The sequence below is a fragment of the Nicotiana tabacum genome, chromosome 10, assembly GCF_000715075.1.
Source record: "Nicotiana tabacum cultivar K326 chromosome 10, ASM71507v2, whole genome shotgun sequence".
NCBI classification, from domain to species: domain Eukaryota; kingdom Viridiplantae; phylum Streptophyta; class Magnoliopsida; order Solanales; family Solanaceae; genus Nicotiana; species Nicotiana tabacum.
Genome location: NC_134089.1, coordinates 169,218,746 through 169,243,371, shown reverse-complemented (window position 1 = coordinate 169,243,371; position 24,626 = coordinate 169,218,746). Strand labels below are relative to the sequence as shown.

Genomic DNA, 24,626 nt, shown 5'->3' with positions numbered 1-24,626 from the left:
GGATATTTAAAACAATTTTACTTTCGACTAATCATTATGGCCTATTTAAACCAATATTTCACAAATTGTCTTTTCTTTCTTAAATAAATCTTTATACCCAGTTAAACACCATCAATTGGGATGGAGGGAGTACTTTTACTATTTAGGTACTTACTATTTAGGTACTTATTATTTTGGGGGGTGGGGGGCGACTAAAACATCTCTTCCAAAATGCAAATTAAAAATGTACTCGATATCATTCTTCAAATACAAAAACTTTGGATGTCAAAAACTAGCAAAAGCCCACCACTAAATAGGATGATGGATTACAAAATGCTAATATGCATTACTCATTAGTTCAGAATCACAGAAACTACTAAACAAACAAAAGGTAAGAAGGATATCAAGAAGATGAAAAAGAAAGGAGGGGAAGTTTCGCGACACAGCTAAAGCACCACATTGTAAAACCTCTGAATGTCCAAAGCTGGTTACAGGAGATCAGCAACATTTGCTGGGAGCTCCTCAATCACCACATTGTAAAACCTCTGAATGTCAGACAGCATTCTCTCATCGTCGCTGGTTACGAAGTTGATTGAAACACCCTTCCTACCAAACCTCCCACTACGTCCAATACGATGAAGGTAATTCTCAGGTTGAGTGGGGAGATCATAATTTATGACAAGGGAAACTTGTTGGACATCAATTCCTCTGGCCAAAAGATCGGTGGTGATGAGAACACGAGAGGAACCAGAACGAAATTCGCGCATTATAATATCCCTAGTATTCTGATCCATGTCACCATGAGTGGCCGAGACTGTATGATCTCTGCTTCGCATCTTGTCAGTCAACCAATCAACTTTGCGACGAGTATTCACAAATATCACACTCTGTGTGATGGCCAAGGTTTCATACAAATCGCAAAGGGTCTCAAGCTTCCATTCTTCCTTGTCCACATTCACATAAAACTGCTTAATACCTTCTAAGGTCAGTTCATCACGTTTCACAAGAATCCTCACGGGTTTGTTCATGAACTTCCTTGTGATCTCAAGGGCCTCAGGAGGCATTGTGGCAGAGAAAACACCAACCTGAATCTTAGGAGGCAAGAGCTGGAAAATATCGTAGATCTGGGGACAAAGAAAATGTGTAAATTTTAGAACCACCAGGGAAGAAATCATGTAAATTTAAGTAAAATATTCCATGTGAAGACAAGCAGTGGATACAGACCTAGAACACTAACACGGAAGTACCTGGGATACAACCATAGCATACATAAAAGAACACAGAAAGGAAAGTGGACAACAAAATCACAAATACATTGGACATCATTGCAAGGCTAAACATAATTTACAGCGTCACACATACTTAATCACAAACTATCAAGAAAACAAGGCCACGGATTTAAACTATGTTCCAACATACTTGAAAGAAAAGAAACTAGCATAAAGAAAACAGAAAAGAGAAGATGGCATCTTTGACCTCTACAACAATAATTTGGGCTATAGAGTATGTCAAGTGCACTGGTGCACAAAGCATCCCCTGTTCACGCAGGTTCTGGGGAAGGACCGCACCCTATGGGGGTGTGATATAGGCAATCTATTCTAATGCAAGCATCAGTGGCTTCCACGACTCGAACCCATGACCTATAGGTCACACGGAGATAACTTGACCGTTGCTCCAAGGCTCCCCTTCAAGTGCACCATAGACCAGATATCACTTTTTCCAGTATCTAAAACCTCTGGACACCCCTCATTCCCGGGAAAACAAGTGAATAATTCTGCACAGACTCATATTTCTCAGGCTGAAAGAAAAACTAACTCCTAAACATAGTCAACCCTACTACATTGATGATGTTGGTGGTCTCCTTTTAGAATCATTTGTATAACATGTGAACTGAAGAACCTTAAACATCAAGACTGTCATTCTTTTATAAAGAACAGGTAGAGACTTTCATATAAAAAACAGAGATATCAATGCAAAGATGAAGATGTGTATGCATCACAGACACTGTGCAGGTATGTGGGAAAAAGAAGGGGCATTTTTTTTTATCTAAAATAGTCGACCTGATCCTTGAAGCCTCTGGAAAGCATTTCATCAGCCTCGTCCAATACAAACATCTTAATGTGATCAGGGCGGAGAGACTGTCTCCTTAGCATGTCAAATACACGTCCAGGGGTTCCCACAACAACGTGAACCCCACTTGAAAGGATGCGTTGATCCTCACGGACACTGGTGCCTCCCACACAAGCATGAACCTTGACACCAAGATAGTCTCCAAGTGCTCGCATGACCTTTTCAATTTGCTGTGCAAGCTCACGAGTAGGTGCCAAGACCAAAGCTTGACAGTCTAGTAGTTCATAGTCTAGTTGTTGCAGAATTCCAGAGCAAAAAGTAGCAGTCTTTCCAGTTCCAGACTGAGCCTGTTGAATCACATCAAGACCTTTGCAGAAAGGTACAATTCCTCTTTGTTGAATTGCTGAGGGTTTCTCAAAACCTACAACAGATATAGTCCAATATTAGATCTAAGTATCTAACAAATTCGAAAATAGAAAAGTGACAAAAATATGAAGACAATACTTCAGTACGAGACAATATGCACAGAACAACTATGAAAAAAGCAAAGCTCCTATGGTAAAAGTAGAGGAAGCATTCAGTTTGATCCAAAATCCCCAACTTAGTACCAGCACGAAGAGAAGGGAAAATACGTCTTCCTCTTCTTAATAATCTGTACAAAAGTCAAGAACTGAGAAAGAGAAACGGGAAAAGATTTTCAACTGACCGTATGCATAAATGCCCCTGAGGAGGTTCTCCTTCAATCCCATGGCATCAAAACTATCATAGACCTCATCGTATGAGGTAAAGAAATCTTGCCCTTCAGCATTTAGCCTGCATGTGCAAATTTGCAATAAAGAAAGTAGTCACACACATTATAACTAAATATTTTATTTCTCACACATGCATGATTTTGACTCCCAGATATGCTGATGTGTGGATAGACAAACTCAAGGCAATATAACATAACTTAGGAATGGAAAAGCAACAGTATAATCGAGGCAGTGATACTCACAATTCTGTCATTTTCGAATCATACTGACGAGCATCAAACTGTGATCCTTCAGGAGCTGCACCCGCCATGACTAGAAAGAATTCACAGCACATCAGCAAACAGAAAGTTTTTAGCTTGAACCCAAAAATTATCAAAACATGTATCCCACCCCACCATAACCGGAATCAAACCACGCTGAACTAACCAAAAAACCAGAAGTTCGATTCACCCCCAACCCCCCCCCCCCCCCAAAAAAAAAAAAACCTAGCTTGTCACTATCCTTCTAAAGACAATAACTTTAGCACAACATGATGTTAACGAGTACATTTCTCTTTTGTTTTGAAAACATTTTGACATATGTAAGCTGATTCACACATAAAGAGCACCCCATAAACAGATTCATAAGAGATATATCTACATCAAACCACACAAAACAAAAACAAAAAAAGCATTTAATTTACACACGATATCTAGAGATTCAAAAACTATAGCTAAAATATACAAAAAAGTAAATAGAAAATAAACAAAGGAGAAAGGTACCTGAAGATGTAGAGGAAGAGAAGAGATGCTGCAGTTGTGAGTAATAAGAGAAGTTAGGGTTTTTTCCCAAACTTCTCGGATCTACGGCCCACTGGAGTTTGTAGAGATACGATACAATAATGTGCGAATGTTTTGAGGGTTCCGTAGTAGCCAAAGAGACCCATATTTTTTCTTGTTCTGACGAATTTGCCCCTTATGGAATTGTCCTTTCGGGCTACACGTGGCCCATTTTGCGGCTTCCTTACATTTACGTACATGGCTCCTTTTTGAAGGCATAGCAATTGGAGAATCGAAAGGCCATAGGTTTAAGGTTGTCCTAACCTAAACAAACAAAATCTAAAATAAAATTCCAAAAAAGTAAGTAGCAAAGGAAAAGTTTTGATAAAGATTGCCCTAAAAGTTATTTTTACAAATACTCCCTCCGTTCCAGTTTATGTGAACCTATTTTCTTTTTGGTCCGTTTCAAAAAGAATAAACCCTTTCTAAATTTGGTAATAATTTAGCTTAAAGTTACAACTCTACCCTTAATGAGAAACTTTTATAACCACACAAATACTCTGGGCCCCATTTGGTCTTGTTTAGGACCACAAATTCCAAAAGTCTTTATTTTTTTCTTAAACTCCATGCCCGGTCAAACAAGTTCACATAAATTGGAACGGAGGGAGTATAAATAGCTATTACACCGTTCAACAACCCATAAAATATGTAGCCAGGATAACTTCATCGTCAAAATCTTACTCACTCCAATTCATATCTCACCTTGCATGGCTCAACTAACACTACACTAATTACAATAGTACGTAGCTTTAAAAAGAAAACTTATTTAAATGATCTGTTCTTTTCAAAAGAATGTCAAATATTATGACAAATGTTTGCGATTGAATGTAGTATAACTTTCTTTCAATGTGTCATTCAGACTCAGTTTAAGATGTATAGTTAGCATAAAATAAATCTTCCTAACGGTAATCCCACTAATTCGTGCAGTAATGCTCTCTTTCTGCAAAATAAACACGTACTTGAATAATTGCAGTTTTTGTGAAGTTTTACGAGTAATTTTGTGAGTAAAAAGAATATTTTGAAGAGGTGCAGCTCAAGGTACCGCTTCATACTGAATTTTCAAAAAATTAAAAAAAGGTTTAACCAAACCTCAATCTCAAGCCTTTCCAATTCCAGAAATTTGAAGTGAAATTCATAGTCTCTACATGTACATGGCAATTTAAAGCATTATTTTCAGAGAGCGTTTTTCCTTAATAAGTGGCATCTAATTGACAAGTTTCTTTGCACAGGCATTCTTACTATTCTAACTGGCTACATCATCTACCAAAATCCCAAAGTTAAATAAGCTGCATTGACAGTCCCTTCTAAACCCTTCAGCACTGGAATGTGCACAAATGACTCCCAAATTGCGACACAATATCCACTAATGCTCCGTAACCAGCTACTGCTGTTACCTGAAAGTTATGGGCAAGTGAAACCCTGTTTTAGTTATTGATAACAATAGTTTAACACTAGAGTATCTGTCCTGCCACAGTGGCAATTCCACTTCAGTTTTGGTGTACAATATTCTGGTTTTTTATACAGAAAAGAGAAGAGTAAGAAATCTACCTAAAACATGCTGATCACACTTGTGAAAATATAAAGTGGTGTATCAGCAAACTAAAGAAAAGTAGTTTCTTACCCCTGAAGGATGTAAAGAAATGGAAAACAGTGACTGAGGAGCACATGGTATCTGTGAAATAATATCTCCGTTCAGGTCAAAGCGACTAAGCAGGGGCTCCGCTCCAACCGCTAAAACCTGACAGGGAAAATGCAGCTCCTTAGCCAAGAAGGAATGGGAATAACCAAAAAGCATTTGATGGAATTAGTTGTTCTCACCAGCATATACGTACAAGTAAAACAATAGAGGACAGCATATACGTACAAGACATACGTGAACCAAAGCAAAATAATAGTACAGTGCTGAGACGACAAAGATCATAAGTCAAATAGTTCAAAGATTTAAACTTTTTGGAACGCTAGAGCAAATCATTATTCGATCTCTTCTTTTATAACATTTAAAGTTGAAGATTACTGTAGCTAAATAGACAACCAACACAAACACGAAAGAGAATCAAAGGAACTCATTCCAAAAAGGGGACTTAAAACAAACACAGGGAACAAACGAAACTACTTGGAAGTTGATATAAGTGAAAGAACTGACTTGATTATCATGAAATATGGCATCCTGGATAGCAGCAGTTGTCGTGATTCGTGAAACGCATTCACAAGCTGGAAGGTTCCATACCGATAAAGACCGGCCACTTCCACAAGCCTATGAAATCAAGCATAGTGGCTGTAATTAACATCCTTGATGCAGGAAACTTACTGTCAGTCTGTCATGCATGAAAATATGATAAAATATTCATTTCTCCAATCTCAACCTTAAAGCTGTGAAGTTACCATAACCAGGCAAAAGAAAATGAAAAAAAAAAAAAAAGCATAACTTGAAATAAACCAGGAGATGGTACTGTATCTCTATACCCACCTGTATACATGTAAAGGCACACAGATTTCCTTTCTGCCGATTGCAAGGTCAGATGCAAAAGCATGCACCAACAAGAATTCAGAACATCAACAAAGATTGCCTTTTTTTTCTTTTTCTTTTGAACAACGATTATGTTACTTATCAAGATGAAGAAATTGCTTTATTTTGAAGAAAACAATCTTTTTAACAATGATTGCTTCACTTATCAAGATGAAGAACTTGCTTCATTTTGAAGAAAGACAATATTTTAGTGGAGAACAAGAACCCTTAGCAACTATGTTGCTCGGATCCTCCAAAAATGTTGCGGGGTGTGTGTCGGATCTTTAAAAAGTATTTGCTCTTTTGGAGGATCTGACACGGGTATGGCGGTATTTTTGGAGGATCTGAGCAACATAACCTAGCAATGCTAATACTATATTGGGAGAACAATTACACTTGGCAATCCTAGAGTTTCAACTGCAACTCAACACCAATTGATAATTGCTAAACATTCATTAACATATTTCAGGAATTCATCCAAAAAAAGCTTTGCCATGTGGACTGACAATACAAAGTGCTTAAAACCTTCAACAGTAAAATAGGAATGAAATAACTCTTCCATGTGCTCCAATTCTACTAGTTCTACTAGTAATGACAGTTTCCCGAATTGGAAATAAAAAGATTTAGCTTTTGAAATGAATGGGGATAACAAGTTTGCAGCATTTATGGAAGTTTACATTTGACAATACCTAAGATGTCCAGTAGCAGTCAAGCAACACAGTACCTGGATTCAAGGTTCCACATACTGTATAATGCATGGAGTTGCTATCATTACCATGTTATATCAGCATGAACTTAGTCTCACAAAGGCCAAACAAAAGTTGTGCTCTATGTAATAGACCCAATACCCAGTTACCCACCCAAACAAAAGTTGTGCTCTATGTAAATAGGCAAAAAAAAAGTTGTACCAGTAAAGATGCATAGCTACTTAGTATTCAAGTTTTAAAAGGAAAGACAAATAACTTTAGAATGTAAAGCTTTTTGGGAGAAAGGAGGGAATGATTTTTAAAACAAGTGAAAAGAGGGTCAAAGAATTACACATAGAGGAGTGTGAATACTGCTATCTTAAACGGTTTCATCAGACATAACAAAGAGAATCAGAAGAAAGAAAATCATGAATGAATAGAATGTAAACTCTCCTAAATTAAGAGATTCATATCTGCGTGAATACGGGATGCGTTGTGCACCGGGCTGTCCTTTTTATCTTATTATCATCTTCAAGTAAACACCAGTCATCATTGACGAGATTATTATAACTATACAGTAGGTTGACCCTCAAGGACATTAACAAAAGTAAGCTTCCGTAATTTCACAATGCAACAGATAGAATATTTGATCGGTAAATACAACAGAAAGAATTGCAGTATAAAAGCCAAAACCAAACAACAATTATAATTGTTGGTGCAGTAGCAAACTTACGAGAACGCTAGTTTGGTGTATAAAGGAATCTGAACTCTTACCAGCCAACTCTCACTTGCATCAAGAGCAATGCAACTGACATATGGAAACAACTCCCTCGACCTCTTATCCTTATGTAGATCAATTATTTGAATACACTTACCAGTTCTGCAATCTAAGGCAAATTCATAAATAACAGACAATAATAAAACAGAAAAAATAGATCCAAATGAGCAAAATCATGTGTAATTTCTAAATAAGAGAGATAGCTCAAGTCAAGAAAAGGCAAAATTGGCCATTCATTACACTCCCTGCTTTTTATAAAAACCGAAATGTCCCCACGGCAGGCCTTATGCTCCTCTTACTAGAAAGAATGACATACCCCATATTCGTGCTGTCCCATCCTCTGAACCAGTTATAACCTGAAAATTGCCAAGCGAGAGAAAGAGAGAAGCAAAAAGAAACAAGGCAGAATTAGAATTCAGCCCAAATTCCAGGAACCATTGCTCAACTAAAAGTAAGCCACCCCTCCCACTAAGACTGAGAGAGGAAGCAAAATAAAAGTACACGTCTAAAAATATATTCTATTTCCAAAGAGAACAAAACATAAAGGTGCTGTTGCACTAAAAGAATTTTGAAATTATAAGTTTCAAGGAAAAGGATTTTTTCCAGCTCATATGCCAAGTTTAGTTTTAACCTCAAAGTGAAGAGCCAGCAACATGGGTATCACACACTCCTATCCATAGCAAAATCTCTTCAAATGGGAGAAATCAAATCTTGACAGAGAGGGAGGGAGAACTAGCTAGCACCATAAGCATTTGGTACATGGAGTCCATAAAATGGAATTGGGAATGACTATACAGAGAGAGAGAGAGAGAGAGAGAGAGAGAGAGAGAGAGAGAGAGAGTATGTATGGGAGAGTATGTATGGGTGAGAGAATGGGAGACAAACAGAAGCTTTACCTGATTGTGAGAATTTCGCGCAACAATGCAATGCAAGTAGTCTGAATGCCCTTTCAAAACCATCTTTATTTCATTCTTCTCCTAAGCACCAAAACTTTAATTAGATTTTCATGACAGATTTAGAAGAAGCAATGAAGAGAGTTGAAGTATAAGTCGATGAAGTAAGCCAAAAGAATGGAGAGATCTTATAATATGAGCCAACCATACACCTTGAACAAATACATACCACATCCCAGCAGTATGCACAAGAATCACCAGCAGCAGCAAAAATGGATCCAGTCTACAATGGAACACAAAATATTAAATAAAAATATGTAGGCAGGACAACTTTGAGGTAAGTTTTAAAAGGCTGAATCAGAATATCAGACTTGACCTACGCAAGAGAAGAATCCATGCAATAAAAATGAACAGAGTTAACTATTCTTGACGCTTTGAACTAACAGCTCTAGCTATGGTACCAGAACCCCGAAGTCCACTCAACATGAATCCCTCAGTAGTCACTTGATTCTTCTCTCCCTACCACCTCCTAGGGTTGTGCCAGGAATCCTTCTCCAAATTTGGTATTCAAAAATCAAATACACAAAACAATATATCAAAATAGAGTAGGTCTAATGTACAAAAGAAGACTGGCCACCCCCCAAAAGCAGTGCACCAAAGAATCAAATGAATAAGACAAATTGTCTGCTACTATGAAGTTCTTTTGTAGTTCATCCACAAATTTAGCACTTCTAGTAGATTGCACAATTTGAAAAAGTTAATAGCTTCCACCACCACACTCCACTCTCTTCTTCGTAAGAAGAAAACGAAATGCAATATTGTCTCATTGCTGCACAATACATAGGTTTCAACTACCATCATAATCTAGTGAAGGACCCAAGACATTCCTTCATAACTAAGAGCATCTGTAGTAAAAGAACTGGTTTGCCTCTCAGTATCTAAACAAGCATCTAACTAGGAAAAGATAACTAAACCACAATCTATTTATACCTCCTGGGTCCTGGCTGGACCAGCTAATGCGTCAACTGAAATCAGACTTATAGTCCTATCCACTCACTCCAGAGTGTCAAATCAAGAAGCCACTCAGTTGATTTAGAAGAAAATAAAAGGGCAACAAACCTGAGTATTAACGGCCATGCAATTATTCTCTGGAATTGGAGAAAGTGCACCCCATGGACCTCTGAGATATGAGAACATGGTCAGAACAGAAAAGTAATAATAGTATAAGGAAAGATGCATAAGTGAACCCTTCACTGTTGTAAGCAATAACTAATTTTCAGATATAAGGTCAAGATAACAAGTCATCTAAAAACCAATATAAACTAGTATATGAATTAACAGTGGATGTAAAAACTTCGATTGCAATTTATTTATTAACTCCCCCCCACCCCCACCCCACCCCAGGAAAATAATATACCTAACAAAAGCGTTGAGGAATCTTCTTAAGCACTAAGGGGTCGTTTGGTACGAGGTATAAGTAGATATAGTATTGGTATAAAAATTTAATATCACCTTAATACTTTGTTTGGTTAGCAAACATGGTATAAGTTATCCCGGGATTAAAATTAGTAGCGGGATAACTTATACCTTGTAGGGAGTGGGGTAATTAGTGCCGGGAAACTTATACCTTCTTCTTAGAAATTATGCAATTGTCATTTTTAATACAACATACCAAACAGTGGATAAAAAACAATCCAGCATAACTTATCCCAGTATAAGCCGTATTGTAACCAAACGAACCCTAAGTATGCTAACGAGAATATCAGGAAACCATCAAGTAAGCAGGAAGGTTGCAACAAAATGTTTAAACTCCTGAGCAACTAATCTTTAGTTGCACATCAATTGTTAAGCATGCAATATCAGCACCTACTAGTGATGCAAACTGTCTCAGAAGAGGTAATAATAAAAATTATAATGAAATTATTTCACGTTTTTCAATAACTTACTTTTGTTGAGGATTCACCAAGTCAAGAATTGGCTCTGATGTGCCTCCTGTATAGTGATAACAAGAGAAAAAATAAGCAGAGAAGACAATCCTTTCTTCTTTACATCAAATGGAAGCAGCAAAAATCCAACTCATTGCTCAATTCTTGAACAAACTACTATCAAGTTACATCAACAAGTAAACTCAGGACCAGACTGCTTATGGGCATTCAAATGTAGGGTAAAAGTAGCCTAATGCATTCACCTCAAGGAATTCATATGACTTGCAGAAAATTTTCTGCCACATACAGAAAAAGGGTGTTAATTCAATAGGTTTTGGTCTATGGCTAAGCTAGTATCTCAGAGGCACACAACATACATAGTGCGGGAACCAAAAGACCATGCTTCAAGTGTGAGGGTTAGAAAGACACAGAACAAATTTACATTTCCCCCCAAAAAAAAGAGGCAAACATTTGAAGACTAGTATCTGCCAGTTTTTCAGGTGGTGGGGAAGTGTCTTTCTTCACTTCTTTGTCATTCAAGTAACATAATTTGTGCCAGTTTGGCACTGGTATGTCTACTCCTTTTTTCATCTCTTTTTCCTATTTTTTCTCTAAAACTAATTTTTATCGGTAAAAATAACACTCAAGACATTTTCCCCAGACACCTCTGCCTTAAAACCTTTTTTTAGACATTAAAAAAATCACATAAAGCCACAACCAAGATTCCTGCATGGGCACAAATATATGCTTGCATATTGTTTTGTATTCATGTCAGACACCGGTAGTCATACAAAAACAATTGGAACGAACTCCAGCCCAATCAGATGGTGTCGCAAGTCATGTCCTTGATACTGAACACTAAGTGTCCTTCAATCAGACAGCAAAAAGTCTATCAGATGTGTCAATTATTCCCACTTCAATAACTTTTAGGGCTCGTTTGGTACGAGGGATAAGGGATAATTAATCCCGGAATTAAAATTGAGATGAGTTTGTCCCACATTTGCTTGGGATAAAATCGTGGTATAACTAATCCCGAGATTAGTTATCCCTGGATTGTAGTGTTTTTTCTATCCTATGGGAGGGTGGGATAATCCCGGAATAATTAATCATGGGATAACTTGTTTCCCAACCAAACGACCCCTTAAGACATAATTTCAGAAGATATAATGGCATACTTTAGGTAGTAACAAGTATTACAAAATTAACCTTGCATACTAGAGATCGACACAAATTCAACCAAACACGAAAGCAAAGAAGAAAAAGAGTTGTCTCCTGCCCTATGCAAAACATATGTTAAACTTCATTTATGTTATATTCGATGGAACTCTTCTATATTATGTAGTTATGGTGTCTTGAAACCTCAAGTTCATTTTTTTTGTTTTTGTAATTCCTTATGAACACTTGCGGGAAACTCCTTGCCGAGGGCCTGTGCACTCCCGGGATTAGTCGGGGCTCAAAGAGACTCTGACACCCGGTGCAAATCAAAAATAAAATAAAATAGTGGAACACTATATTAGGTTATAGTCATTACAGTTGTCATGCCCCCATATTTTCAAAAGAATTTCTTTTTGTATCTGAATCGGTAATGTGCCCAATGTCTGTCCATGACCATGATATGTAGGGGGGCTACATACAACTCCTAGATGAAACACATGCTTAACTACAGAGCAAAATTGTGTCTTTGGTATCTGAATCAATATTGTGCTTGCCCCAATGTCCATTTCATGACCATGATATGCAGGGGCCCACATACACTCCTAGATGATATACATGCTAAACTATAGAGCTAAAAAGCTGGAATGCTTCGAACTCAGAATTAACAGCCTGAAGTTTGACGGCATGAAAGATGTAAGAAACTCCTACAAGGGGCACATAGAAAATTGTAATTTGCTGCAATCGACACTTCCAACTTCTAATTTAGGCAATGAAAGACGCAATTACATATGACCCCCCCCCCCCCCCCAAAAAAAAAAAAAATTCCTTCCCTTTTGGACTTCCTCTCATAATGCAAAGACATTGTGAGTTGTGACAAGTTTGTGCAGCAAACAGATTATTAAGCTGAATGACTTTCAGCATTGCCCATATTCAAATTTAAGAATCGATGCTCTTGCGTATCTAAATAAAAGGAGTCGTATATTACAAATGGAAGCAATGCCAAGCAGAGGTTTTCAAATGTTTAAAGTAGGATGTTAGAGGATCCGTCAGTCAACTATAATACCTATGAGGATCCGTCAGTCAACTATAATACCTACGACTAGTCAACACAAGCCCAAACTAACCGAGGATCTAACTGCACACTAAAAAAGTTGTACCTTGCACCGGCTCCTTAGACCCCAACAATTCTTTCCATTTCCATCCACGAATCCGACCATCATCACCACAACTGCATGAAATCACCTACATTAAAAAAGAATCGGCATCTATGGTAGAACCAAAGTCACACTGATTGAAGAAATTTATACAAGATATTTGGTTCTTTTTTTTTTTGTGATAAGTACACAAGATAAGTGCCTCCCTTGTTTACTTTCACTCTAAACAAAAACTTGAACTATCTTACATTTGTGCTAACTCACCTACAATTTTAAGGAATACATAAGAACCAAAATTTTTATAAGAACAAGTACCTCAATAATAGTGAATCCTCATCGTTGCCATAAAATTTAACATCATAAGCAGGCCCATCATGTCCTTGTACCAGCCAACTAGATTCAGCCACTGGCACCAACGAACTAAACCAAATTCACCAAATAATTATCAATTCAAACCAAAACTTACCTTCACACTTCGAAAACATTGAGAAAACAGGAACTTACTTGCCCGCGGAGCTCAAATCCTACCAAGATGAAGAAGCAAAAAAAAAAAAAAAAACTTAATACTTTAGTCAATAAATTTTGCTTCTTCCAGTTAGAGTGAGATATTGAGCTTACGAGGCAAGAGGAGATGGAGTAAGAGGCGATAGTGCCGTCGCTAATACCGGCGACGATGAGGTCCGGATAAGAATTATGGTTTGGATTCGGGTTCGGGGCGAATGCAGTACGGAAAACAGTTCGGCATTGGGATTCTCTCTCCAGTAAAATGGAGTCTCTGTATACGTCTTCGTCCCAGTTCCTGCAGTCCATCGCTGTTACCATCCTTACCAGAATATTTCGGTGTTTAGTGAATCAGGGTTTAGCTGAAATTCTTCACGAAGAACCGGGATTTTGGATAATTCGCGATTAGCGACATCGTTTCTGTAAGTCCGAACGGGGTTGGGGCCCAACTTAGTTCAGTTCAAAGCTTTCCCGATTTAACTGTTTCTTCTTACTTAATTATTTCCAAATTAAATTTGAGATAAGCATATTTTATATTGGTTGGGATAAAATCGCAATATAACTTGTTTACTCTCCAAAATGGATAACAATTGAATTTTAAGGATACGTGATATAACTTGATATAAATTAAGAAAATAGATTAATATTAAAACTGACGATAAGAGAATAAAAGTAAACCACACAAATTGAACAACCTTGGCCTTCGAGTTCGATTAGCCTCAAACCAAGAAATGCCTCTACTGATGTAAGAACAGAATATTGCGTATAACAAAATGATAAGAGCTAGAAATAACAATATATTGTTTTGTATTGCGTATTTCAATGTGTGTTACAAATGATAAGATCCCCCCTCCGTTATATAGTAGGGGTATCCTACTCTTGATGCAACTCTATACAAGGTTAAAAAATCTCATGATTTTCTAATTAACCGGCCTCTCCCTGATACGTGCCTAGATTCCCACCGATCTTTAATTGATTGCGGATATTTCGGCCCTCTGTTATTTGGCTCGGCAAATTTCCCTCGATCTTGTTTGATCTCGATCTTGTTCGGTCCCGGGATCATGAGCTCGATATTGTAACTTCGTACCTCGGTTCGATATAACCCGAGACCGAGCTTTAACCAGTCACGTTTCAATCTCGATTGGCCACACAATAGACGAACCCAGTTTCGACCATATACAGATAGTCCCCTCGTTTTTCGGAGAGAAGATGACGAAAAACGATATGAACTTTCACACCCCGTTTCGATAGATCATGACGTAAGCGACAAACGGTTACTGAAACGTCCCGTAGGTCCAGTTACCAAGGCATTAAATGCTTGTCAGCCGTTGGTCGACCACTACGGGTTTTGAACCTTCATTAGCAGAATATAAATATCCAACCTTTCATTCATTCAAACTTTATGCTCAAAATTTATTCTTGTTCTTCAAAGATCTCTTCACTCTCCAACTTTAGTACCCAAATTTCTTGGACCTTTTGCAAACCACTAAGCATTAATTTCCTTTTCTTCATCTCTGTTCTAAAACGGTGAAAACTTCTAAGACTGTCCCACAAAAAGAGGCCGCTTCTTCATCACGACCCGCCGGCGATGGGACTGCGATGGAACCACTCCTTGAAGAGTTCGTTCCCAGAGGGTGTCCGACCGGTGCTGATTTCAAGATCGAGAAAACTTCCTCGGTACCGGGTCGATGTGAGCCGGTCTTGGGGTATATATGTTCTATCACCGATGATCTCCTCCCCAAGGTCAAAGAGGATTGCAACTGGGCCTATAAGCATGTGGTGGTGCCTTCGCTTGAGGAAGGAATCATTACCCACATGGAGGGTTTTTTAAGTGTTTACACTTACCCTTTCATATTGGGTCCCTTAGACCCGGTCAATATCGCCTTCTGCAACAGGTACGAGGTGATCCTCGGTCAAATTCACCCCTCCTTCTGGAGGATAGGTATTCTTATTCGTTTCTTTGTAAGAAAAATCGAGGGTTGCTCCTTCACACTCGATCAACTTATGTGTCTGTACAGTCCCCGACTCTATCGAGGGGGATTAATCAAACTTGCTCGCCGGGCCACCAAGGCCTCGTTCTCGAGTATAGTTAAGGATTGGGACCGAGGCAGGATGGGTCAATTTGTTTGAGTGAGGACCTCAGACTTGATCCCTGCCGAGGACATGCTATTTCCCGAAAATGGAACATGAAGCGTAAGTATAACTTCGCCTTAAAGATTTTATTTATTGTTGCTCCCCTTTCCTCCCTTCTTATCAGTGTCTTTGTGGTGCAGTTGTGGCTCTGATGCCGACTGCAGTTCCTCAACTCAAGGAATGGGTCGAGGGCCTTGTGTCACGGAGACCATATTCCGAGTGCGCATGGTGCGAATTGTCGAAGGGTCGATGGGAGGCCCGTAATCATGGTATGTTTTCTCTTCTAATTCAATAATGTTTGATTTTCTCCTTGTATTGTCGAAGTCAAATTCTTATAGGCTCTGTTTTCTTTTGTAGGTCTCCCCAAAGATGTTTCCATGAGGCCTTCATCCGGTGATAAGGATGTGCCTCTCGAGTCCTTTGCTCTGAGGCAGGGTGATGAAAAGAAGAGAAAAAGGGTCCCGAATTCCCCGAACTCGGAAAAGAAAAAACCAAAGAGGAGGTCGTACAAGCCTAAGGGAAGCTCCGATGCTCTACACTCGGACTCAATCCACCGGCTAAGGAATGAGTCAGAAGAAGAAGAAGACAAATCCAAGCTGGTGGCTCGCATGCGGGCGGGTGTCATGATACAAGAGGCTTCCAAGTCGGCGGGTGCTAAAATTGAACCGTCTCGACATGAGGTGGTCGATGAGAGAGCTTTAGCTGAAGCTCCCAAACCAAAAGAGGGTGAGGCCACTTTGCCCCAAGCTAGAGGGGTCGAGAGGGAACCCGGGGCTAATACCTCCAGAGTAGAGGAAAGTTCCCCAAAAGATGTGCTTGGGGTGATCGACATTACCGGGTCTCCTCAGTTTTCAGACGCCATGATCCATGAGGCTAGTATGTTAGAAGGTCTTTCTTACGAGGGGCCTCAGGGGGTGACAGATATCCACACCTTCTTAGATGGGTTAGAGTCTACTATCTCAGAAGATGTTACTGGGCTCGGAGACTTGTAGGTGCCAAAGAATATACTATCACCGGGAGTGAGTAGGTCTTCCTCGAGCCCAAAGTTAATGGACCGGTTCCCGGCCCCAAATGTTGACCCTGACCAAAGGCGGTCAATAGTTTTTTCTATCCTGGAGGATGCCCGGGTTTTCTCTCTCGTGGGGGTCGCTAGCTACCTTCGGTGTTTGGTTGACCGAAGAAGATTAGGCAGTGATGAACAGGGTGGAAAACCCCTGCCTATTTAATAAAGCTCAACAAGCATTAAATCAGGTAACTTTGAATGTCTTTCTTCTTATGCATTTTAAACTTAAAGTTGTAAATAATCATAACACCTTCCTTTATGCTTGCAGGTTCCATGTTGCACCATGAGACTTTTCTCTGATACCGGGAGAAGTTAAACCATCATGAGGTCGAGGTTCGGGATATCACTGAGAAGAAGGACACCTATAATCTTCTTAGTGAGAAGCTTCAGGCCGAGTTAGAAATGACTTGAAGGGAGCATGCCAAGATGGCCGAGCAGGTAATTTGAGTACTTCACGATAGTGAAGTCGAACTGTACATAGTGGCTAACGATCTGATCCTGCAGGTCCGACAGAGGCTTGAATAGATCGGGCATCTCCAGGCACAGGTAGATATGATACAAGCCTAGGCTGAGGGGTTCAAGAAAAATATGGACCTATTAGCCTCGATAAAGGAAGTTGTCCAAGGACAACTAGAGTCGACAGAGAACCAGCTACCAGCTGCAAAAGAGAAGACCTCGGTGCAAGTCAAGAGAATCGAGGAGCTCTAATCTCAATTGGACTAGACTATTTTTGATAAAGAGAATTTGGCCAAGGAACTCGAGGCAGACAAATTGGAGGTGGTTGTGGCCAAGAGCGAGGCTGACGCTAAAGTGGCCCAGTACAACATTGACGTCGAGGCGATTCAGACTCAGGATAAAAATATGGTAAAGCATGCGAGGTGGCAAGATCAAAGGGAAGACCTCAAGGGAATCCATGCTCAAAACTTCGATATACTGGCTGAAATCGAGAATGCCAAAGCAGAATAAGCCAGAGCTCGGAAGCTAGCCTTTCCCAAGGAAAATTCCAAGATCTTAAGCGAGTCCGAAGTCGGGGAAGATCCCGAGGATGAAGATTATCCCTCCGATGAGGACCATGACACTTAGGCCTTTATTTTTATTTTTTTGCGTCGTTTTTAGGCCGTTTCGGCCATTGTAGATTTTTGTATTAGGCCATTTTGGCCTTTGTAGAAACATTATTGGGTAAATATATATAAGGCTTACTTTCCCTTTCGACTTTCAAATTTTTCTTTGCTTCATTACTTGTATTCACAAAGGCCGGAATGCCTTAGCATAAAATAACTTAGGTTATGTTCGAAAGTTCAAACAATCCTCGCCTTTGCATTACTCTATTATGAGGCAACTTAGGGGTTCGGTGTTACCGGAAACTTTCTCCCAAAGTAGGTAATTTGGATTATAATTTGTCGAGGGTAGCCTTTAGAACCGACTGTGAAAAAAATATTTCTTTTTTGAAGGCCTATCTTTTGTTACGGTTCTCGGACGTCTCCGAGCCGCGTTAATATGGCTGTAGCCTTTTAGTTCGGGCGTCGCATAGTGGGCTTGCTTTCCCGAGTTATCCAGGCTTGCCTAAGATAACAGTCCCCGAGTGGGTATGGCCATGGCCTCTAAAATCGGGGGTTGCCTAATAGGTCTTATGTCCCCGATGTTTAATAGCCCGGTCTGTTCGAGTTTGTTTTTGGACGACAGTCCCCGAGTAAGGGAGTGATCATCCAAACTTCGATTATAATCGGGCCTGAGCTCGTTCCCTTCAAGAAGTCATAAATACGAAATTCTTTAAGGGATGTAAATAGAAAATTTAAAACATAAGATGATTGCAAGGAAAGTACTTCTTTTTATTCTTGTGCTAAACAGTTATACATGCGTACATATTTTATTCCAGGGCTCGAGCAATCTATGTGGCACGGTTCGTTTGACCGTTTGGCCCTTACCACAAATCCTACCTATCGAGACCCTTTCGTTACGAAGTAATTTTCTCGCTAAAGTCGATATCTGAGGGTAGTGCCCCCAAGTATTCGAAGTTGATTTTAGAGGAACCTCAGATACTGTAAACGCGATCTTCGACACAGATTTGTGATCGACCTTAAATTGTAAGTTAGTACGATCCACTGTTGTCTCGTTAAAAACCTTGCCGAAAAACCTATTTGGGACAAAACTGGTCTAAGGAAAAAAGTGTGCAACGCGTGTTTCAAACCTAAAATTTTGTGATGTTTCTTGTCGATCACCTGCAAGTGTTAGTCCAAAATAAAAAATGAATGGGGTCGTACTTAGCACTAATATCTTTTTAGGTGAGTCACATTCCAATTGTTCGGTAGTTGTTCTTCGTTCATCATTCCGAGCTTATAGGATCCTTTCCCGGTGACTTCGAGAATCTGGTGCGGTCCTTCCCAGTTCAGACCCAACTTACCTTTGTTCGGATTCCGGGTGTTTAGTGTGACCCTCCTTAGTACTAAGTCCCCGACATTGAAGTATCGAAGGTTGGACCTTCGATTGTAATACCTCTCGATCCGTTGCTTTTGGGCGGCTAACCGGACAAGGGCAGCTTCACGCCTTTCATCCAATAGCTCCAGGCTCGTATTCATGGCCTCGTTATTTGATTCCTTTGTTGCATATCAAAATATGATACTTGGCTCTCAGACTTCGACCGGTATTAAAGCTTTGGTGCCATAAACCAATGAGAATGGGGTAGCCCCGATACTAGACTTCGAGGTTGTGCGATATGCCTAACGAACTTCAGACAGGATCTCCTTCCATTTTCCTTAGTGTCGGTCAACCTTTTCTTAAGGTTTTGGATTATGGTTTTGTTGGTTGATTCGGCTTGTCCGTTCCCACTAGGATGAGAAGGTGTCGATAAGATTCTTTTGATCTTATGATCTTCGAGAAGCTTGGTCACTTTGATGCCTATAAATTGTTTCCCGCAGTCACATACAATTTTGGATGGCATCCCGAACCGACATATGATATGGTACCAAATGAAGTCGATAAGTTCCTTCTCCCTGACTTTCTCGTACGCCTAGAATTTAACCCACTTAGAAAAATAGTCAGTCTTAAATAAGATAAATTGAGCCTTACCTGGTGCCCATGGAAGAGGTCCAACAATGTCCATTTATGAATGGACATGGTGACAAGACCGAATGCAGCAGTTCCCCGGGTTGGTGAATCATCGGAGCATGTCTTTGGTATTTGTCACATTTTCCTACGAACTCCTTCGCATCTTTCCATATCGATACAATAATAGCCGACTCTGATTACCTTTCGAACCAATGATTTATCGCCTAAGTGGTTTCCGCAGGTGCCCTCGTGGATATCCTTCAGAACGTACTTGGTATCTCTCGATCCCAAACATATTGCTAGCGGGTCATCGAACATTCTTCTAAACAAGGTTCCGTCCACGGACAAGCTGAACGGGGTTGCCTCTGTGTGCATGGCCCTCGTTTCTTTTAGATCTGAGGGTAATTTCCCGGTCTTCAAATATTCTATGTATTTATTTCTCCAATCTCAGGTCAAGCTTGTGGAGTTTTATTTCGGTGTGACCTTCTTCCAATACTGATCTCATGAGTTGTGCGACTGCCCCGAGTTGAGCTCGCCGTCCTCGATCGAAGAGCCTAAGTTTGTCAGCGCATCAACCTCACTATTTTGATCTCGAGGCACGTGTTGCAAAGTCCATTCTTTGAATCAATGTAATATCACATGCAGCTTATCCAGGTACCTTTGCATCCGTTCTTCTTTGACTTCGAATGTTGCGTTAACTTGATTTACCACAAGGAGGGAGTCGCATTTAGCTTCGATCACCTCATCCCCCAAGCTTTTGGCTAGTTCGAGACCTGCAATCATGGCCTCATATTCGGCCTCGTTGTTAGTCAATTTCACAGTTCTGATGGATTCTCTAACTATATTACTTGTTGTGAGCACGTGATTTTTGCCCGACTAAAATATTCCTACATAATTCACAAAATAGGATTCTTCTAATTATTTTAATTTTTAGAATTTTTTGTTAATTAATTTTTTTGCATTTAGTTGCATTTTTTATGCATTTTTAACATTTTTTAAAATCATAGAAAAATACCAAAAAATGTTCAAATCATCGTTACATAGCATTTGTAGGTCTTAATTGCATTTAGAATCTAATTTCATAAGTTGATTGCATTATTAAAACAAAAATCACAAAAAATATTGTTCATTTTTACATTTTTAGTTTCTAGTTTTAAATTAGTAATTTCATTCATTAGTTTTAAAAGTTAATTAATTGTTCAAATGTTAGAAATAGTTAATTAAGTTCATTTCACAAATTAAAATTTTTATTTAGGACCTAATCTAGGTTTTTAATTAATTAGGTTAGGATTTAAATTAAAAGAAACGAAAAAATACAAGGAAAAGGAATTAAAGAAATATGTGATCTTGTTTATAACTGGGCCAAAAGCTTAAAATGGCCCAAAGTCCACAAAATTGCCCTAGCCGTCTCCTTAATTGGCCCAACCGGATCTTCCCCCTCTGTAGAAAACCCCATTTTCCAAAACCCTAAAAAAGGAGAGAGACCCCCATTTTTAAAACCCTAGAGGCAACCACCCCACCTTCTTACCTGGCCGTACAACTTGATCCCCGCCGTCACTGTCGTCATCTTCCACTGCGCCGATGGCTCCATTCCACCCCAAAATTTCACTGAACCTTCCTCCCTTCACCCCCAATCCAAATCCAAGCCCCAAACTTCCCAAATACCGTTCAATCCCTATGAATCTAATAAAATGAAATCCCTTCTCCATCAAAGAAACCAAGCCGTCCCCTGCATCCTCTCAAAACAATCCCTCTCTCTCAAGAACGGAAGTTTAGTCGCCCCTATATCTCACTCTAACTCTCACTCACTTATATTTACTACTTTCATACACATACACTCAATCGTACAGGTTTGAAAGGCTAAGAGAAATATTCTAAAATTCGAATATGAGATTGTCACGACTCGAAATTCTCACCCTCGGGAGTCGTGATGGTGCCTACTCGTGGAAGCTAGGCAAGCCATGAACTAGTGAAACCATTAACTCTTTCGTTTTAATTCATGTTTAAACAAATAAATTAACAATGAATAAGTATTTAAATGACAACGGAAAATAAAATTTAGTGGAAGTCTTAAATAAATATAGAACCAAAACATCTAGAAAACCAATACATGTCTCTACCCAGAACCCGGTATCACAACATTCACGGACTACTACGAATACTACATACATCAGTTTGAAGGAAAATTAAAGCTGTTTGTATCGAATACATGAGATAACAGAATATAAAATAAGATAGAGGAGACTCCGGGCCTGCGGACGTCTGCAAGGCTACCTCGGTGTCTCGATGGACTGAAGGCTAGCTCCCAAACTACTGCTGCGCACCGTATGCTGCTTCGATATCTGCACATAAGTGCAGGGTGTAACATCAACACAACCGACCCCATGTGCTGGTAAGTGTCTGGCCTAACCCCGACAAGGTAGTGACGAGGCTAGAACCAGACTCCAGATAAACCTGTGCAGTTATATAATATATGGCGGAAAAGTAAACAGGTAATAAGCAGTTTAAAAGGGAGGGGGATACATGCCTCGGGGGAATAACTCAGCCTAGCAGAAACCAAATAGATATGAAAGAACAGTGCAATATCTAAAATAATGTAATAATACTACTGTTGCAGCGCGCAACCCGATCCATATTTATGTATATAGATGTTGTGGCGTGCAACCCGTTCCAATATAATATCTGTTGCGGCGTGCAACCCGATCCAATATAATATCTGTTGCGGCGTGCAACCTGATCCATATATGTATACATAAACAAAAATGTTGCGGCGCGCAACCCGACCTAAATATACAGCTTTCAGTAATCATAACAACAATCCCAGCAAGGGAATTACCATAAGTTACACTATCCCCGGCAAGGGAACTCAACAGTACAAGTATAAACGTCCCGACAAGGGAGAATCGGCTATAACCAATCTCAACACTCCTAATCATCTCAATTATCACTATTTCTAACTCATAAGTAACTTCCACGAAAATAAACTAAGCCTTTGTCAATACCACGAATTTACTCACTATTTCAACCATAATATTATTCAAGAATTCAACTAGTATCAATTTAAGACTCACGATCATGCTCGACACTATAGATACTCGTCACCATGCCTATACGTCGTACTCAACAAGAAACACATAACAAATATGACTCAACTCCTAATCCCTCAAGCTATGGTTAGACCGAACACTTACCTCAAACTTCCACGACCAACTCAATCCTCAATTACCGCTTTTCCTCTCGAATTTGGCTCCAAATCAATTGTATATATACATAAATGACTTCATAACATCAATAAATGCTGAACAATTCGAATCCAATGCCTAATTATAGCTTTTCAATCATTCTTCCCAAAAACTCAAAAATCGACCCCGGGCCCGCTTGGCCAAAACATGAGGTTCGGACCAAAATCAAATCACCCATTCACCCACGAGCCCAAATATATAATTATTTCCAGAATTCGACCCCAAAACGAGGTCTAAATCACAATTAATCAAAAAGCCCTAACTCTACCCAAATCCCTAATTTTCTACCCTAAATCACATGTTTTAGGCCTAGAAATTCAAAAGATGTTGATGAAAATGAATGAAAATAAGTTAAAGATTACTAACCCAAGAGATTGTGGTGAAGAATCGCTTCAAGAATTGCCCTAGAGTTTTGGAGAAGACAAAGTTTATGAAGTTTTGTGAAAATCCTGTAATGGGTTCTGTTTCTGGATATTTAACATAACTGGGCAAAATTGCCCTTCGCGATCGCGGACAAATGGATGCGATCGCATAGAATAACTGAGGCTAGGCTCTGCGATCGCGGACAAAGGGTTGCGATCGCATAGGGTAAAATTGCTGAGCATCGCGATCACAGAGGATATAATACGACCGCACAGAAGGAATTATGAACCTCCAGAATTTACTCTTCGCGATCGCGGAGGGACTTATGCGATCGCGTATAACAAAATAAGACCCCTTGAAGATTACTCTATGCGATCACGAACCTACTTATGCGATCGCATAGTACAAATCACCAGACACCAAAAGCTGCAAAAAAAACCAGATTTTTCCAAGTATAAAACAACCCGACACCTATACAAAACTCACCCGAGCCCTCGGGGCTCCAAACCAAATATACACACAACCTCAAAAACATCCAACGAACTTATCCGTGCAATCAAATCGCCAAAATAACATCATTAACAACGAATTAAACCTCAAAATCAAGAATTTTTCTCAAACTTCATCAAGTTTCAAATTTAAAAATTCAAGTCCGAATCTCGTCAAACGACGTCCGTTTTAACCAAATTTTGCAGGAATGACTTAAACCATATATAAGACTTGTACCGGGCGCCGGAACCAAAATACGGGCCCGATACCATCGCTTTCTAATCAGATTTCATTTCAAAATTCCTTAAACATTTTCAGAAAACAATTTTACTTAAAAATTCATTTCTAAGGCTTGGGACCTCGAAATTCGATTCCGGGCATACGCCCACGTCCCATATTTTCCTATAGACTCTTCGAGACCGTCAAATCACGGGTCCGAGTCCGTTTACCCAAAATGTTGACCAAAGTCAAATTCATTCATTTTAAACTCAAAACTTAGCATTTTTCATAAATTTTCACATTTAAGCTTTGCGTCTATGCGTCGGACTACGCACGCAAATCGAGGTGACTCTACATGAGGTTTTCAAGGCCTCGGGGACATAGAATGTAATTAAAAGCAAATGATGACCCTTTGGGTCGTCACATTCTCCACCTCTAAAAGAACCGTTCGTCCTTGAACGGACAAAAGAAAGAAGTACCTGAGTCGGGGAAAAGATGAGGATAACGGCTCCGCAAACTCGGACTCCCAGGTCGATGCCTCAGGAGGCTGACCTCTCTACTGAACACGAACAGAAGGGAAACTCTTTGACCTCAACTGACGAACCTGCCGGTCTAGAATAGCCACCGGCTCCTCCTCATAAGACAAGTCCTTGTCCAATTGGACAGTGCTGAAATCTAATACGTGGGATGGATCGCCGTGATACTTCCGAAGCATGGACACATGAAACACTAGATGCACAGCTGATAAGCTGGGCGACAATGCAAGTCTATAAGCCACCTCTCCCACTCGATCAAGAATCTCAAATGGACCAATGAACCTAGGGCTAAGCTTGCCCTTCTTTCCGAATCTCATCA

General features: G+C 39.6%; 1 protein-coding gene across 2 annotated transcripts; it reads right to left on the bottom strand.

Moving 5' to 3' along the window:
• Window positions 1-201: 201 nt before the first annotated feature.
• On the bottom strand, window positions 202-13,663 carry LOC107787142 (eukaryotic initiation factor 4A-9). Of its 2 annotated transcripts, XM_075222394.1 has the most exons (20): window positions 13,335-13,663; window positions 13,221-13,240; window positions 13,032-13,136; window positions 12,720-12,790; window positions 10,429-10,474; window positions 9,602-9,662; window positions 8,712-8,765; window positions 8,486-8,566; window positions 7,906-7,945; window positions 7,586-7,698; window positions 5,763-5,873; window positions 5,241-5,357; window positions 4,940-5,013; window positions 4,709-4,760; window positions 4,457-4,559; window positions 3,563-3,754; window positions 3,044-3,113; window positions 2,756-2,862; window positions 2,040-2,470; window positions 202-1,103 (listed from the first exon to the last, which is right to left on the bottom strand). In XM_075222394.1, the coding sequence occupies exons 1-20, from the start codon at window positions 13,536-13,538 to the stop codon at window positions 468-470; spliced, it is 2,688 nt and encodes an 895-aa protein (XP_075078495.1). In that variant the 5' UTR covers window positions 13,539-13,663; the 3' UTR covers window positions 202-467.
• Between the last annotated feature and the right edge of the window lie 10,963 nt (window positions 13,664-24,626).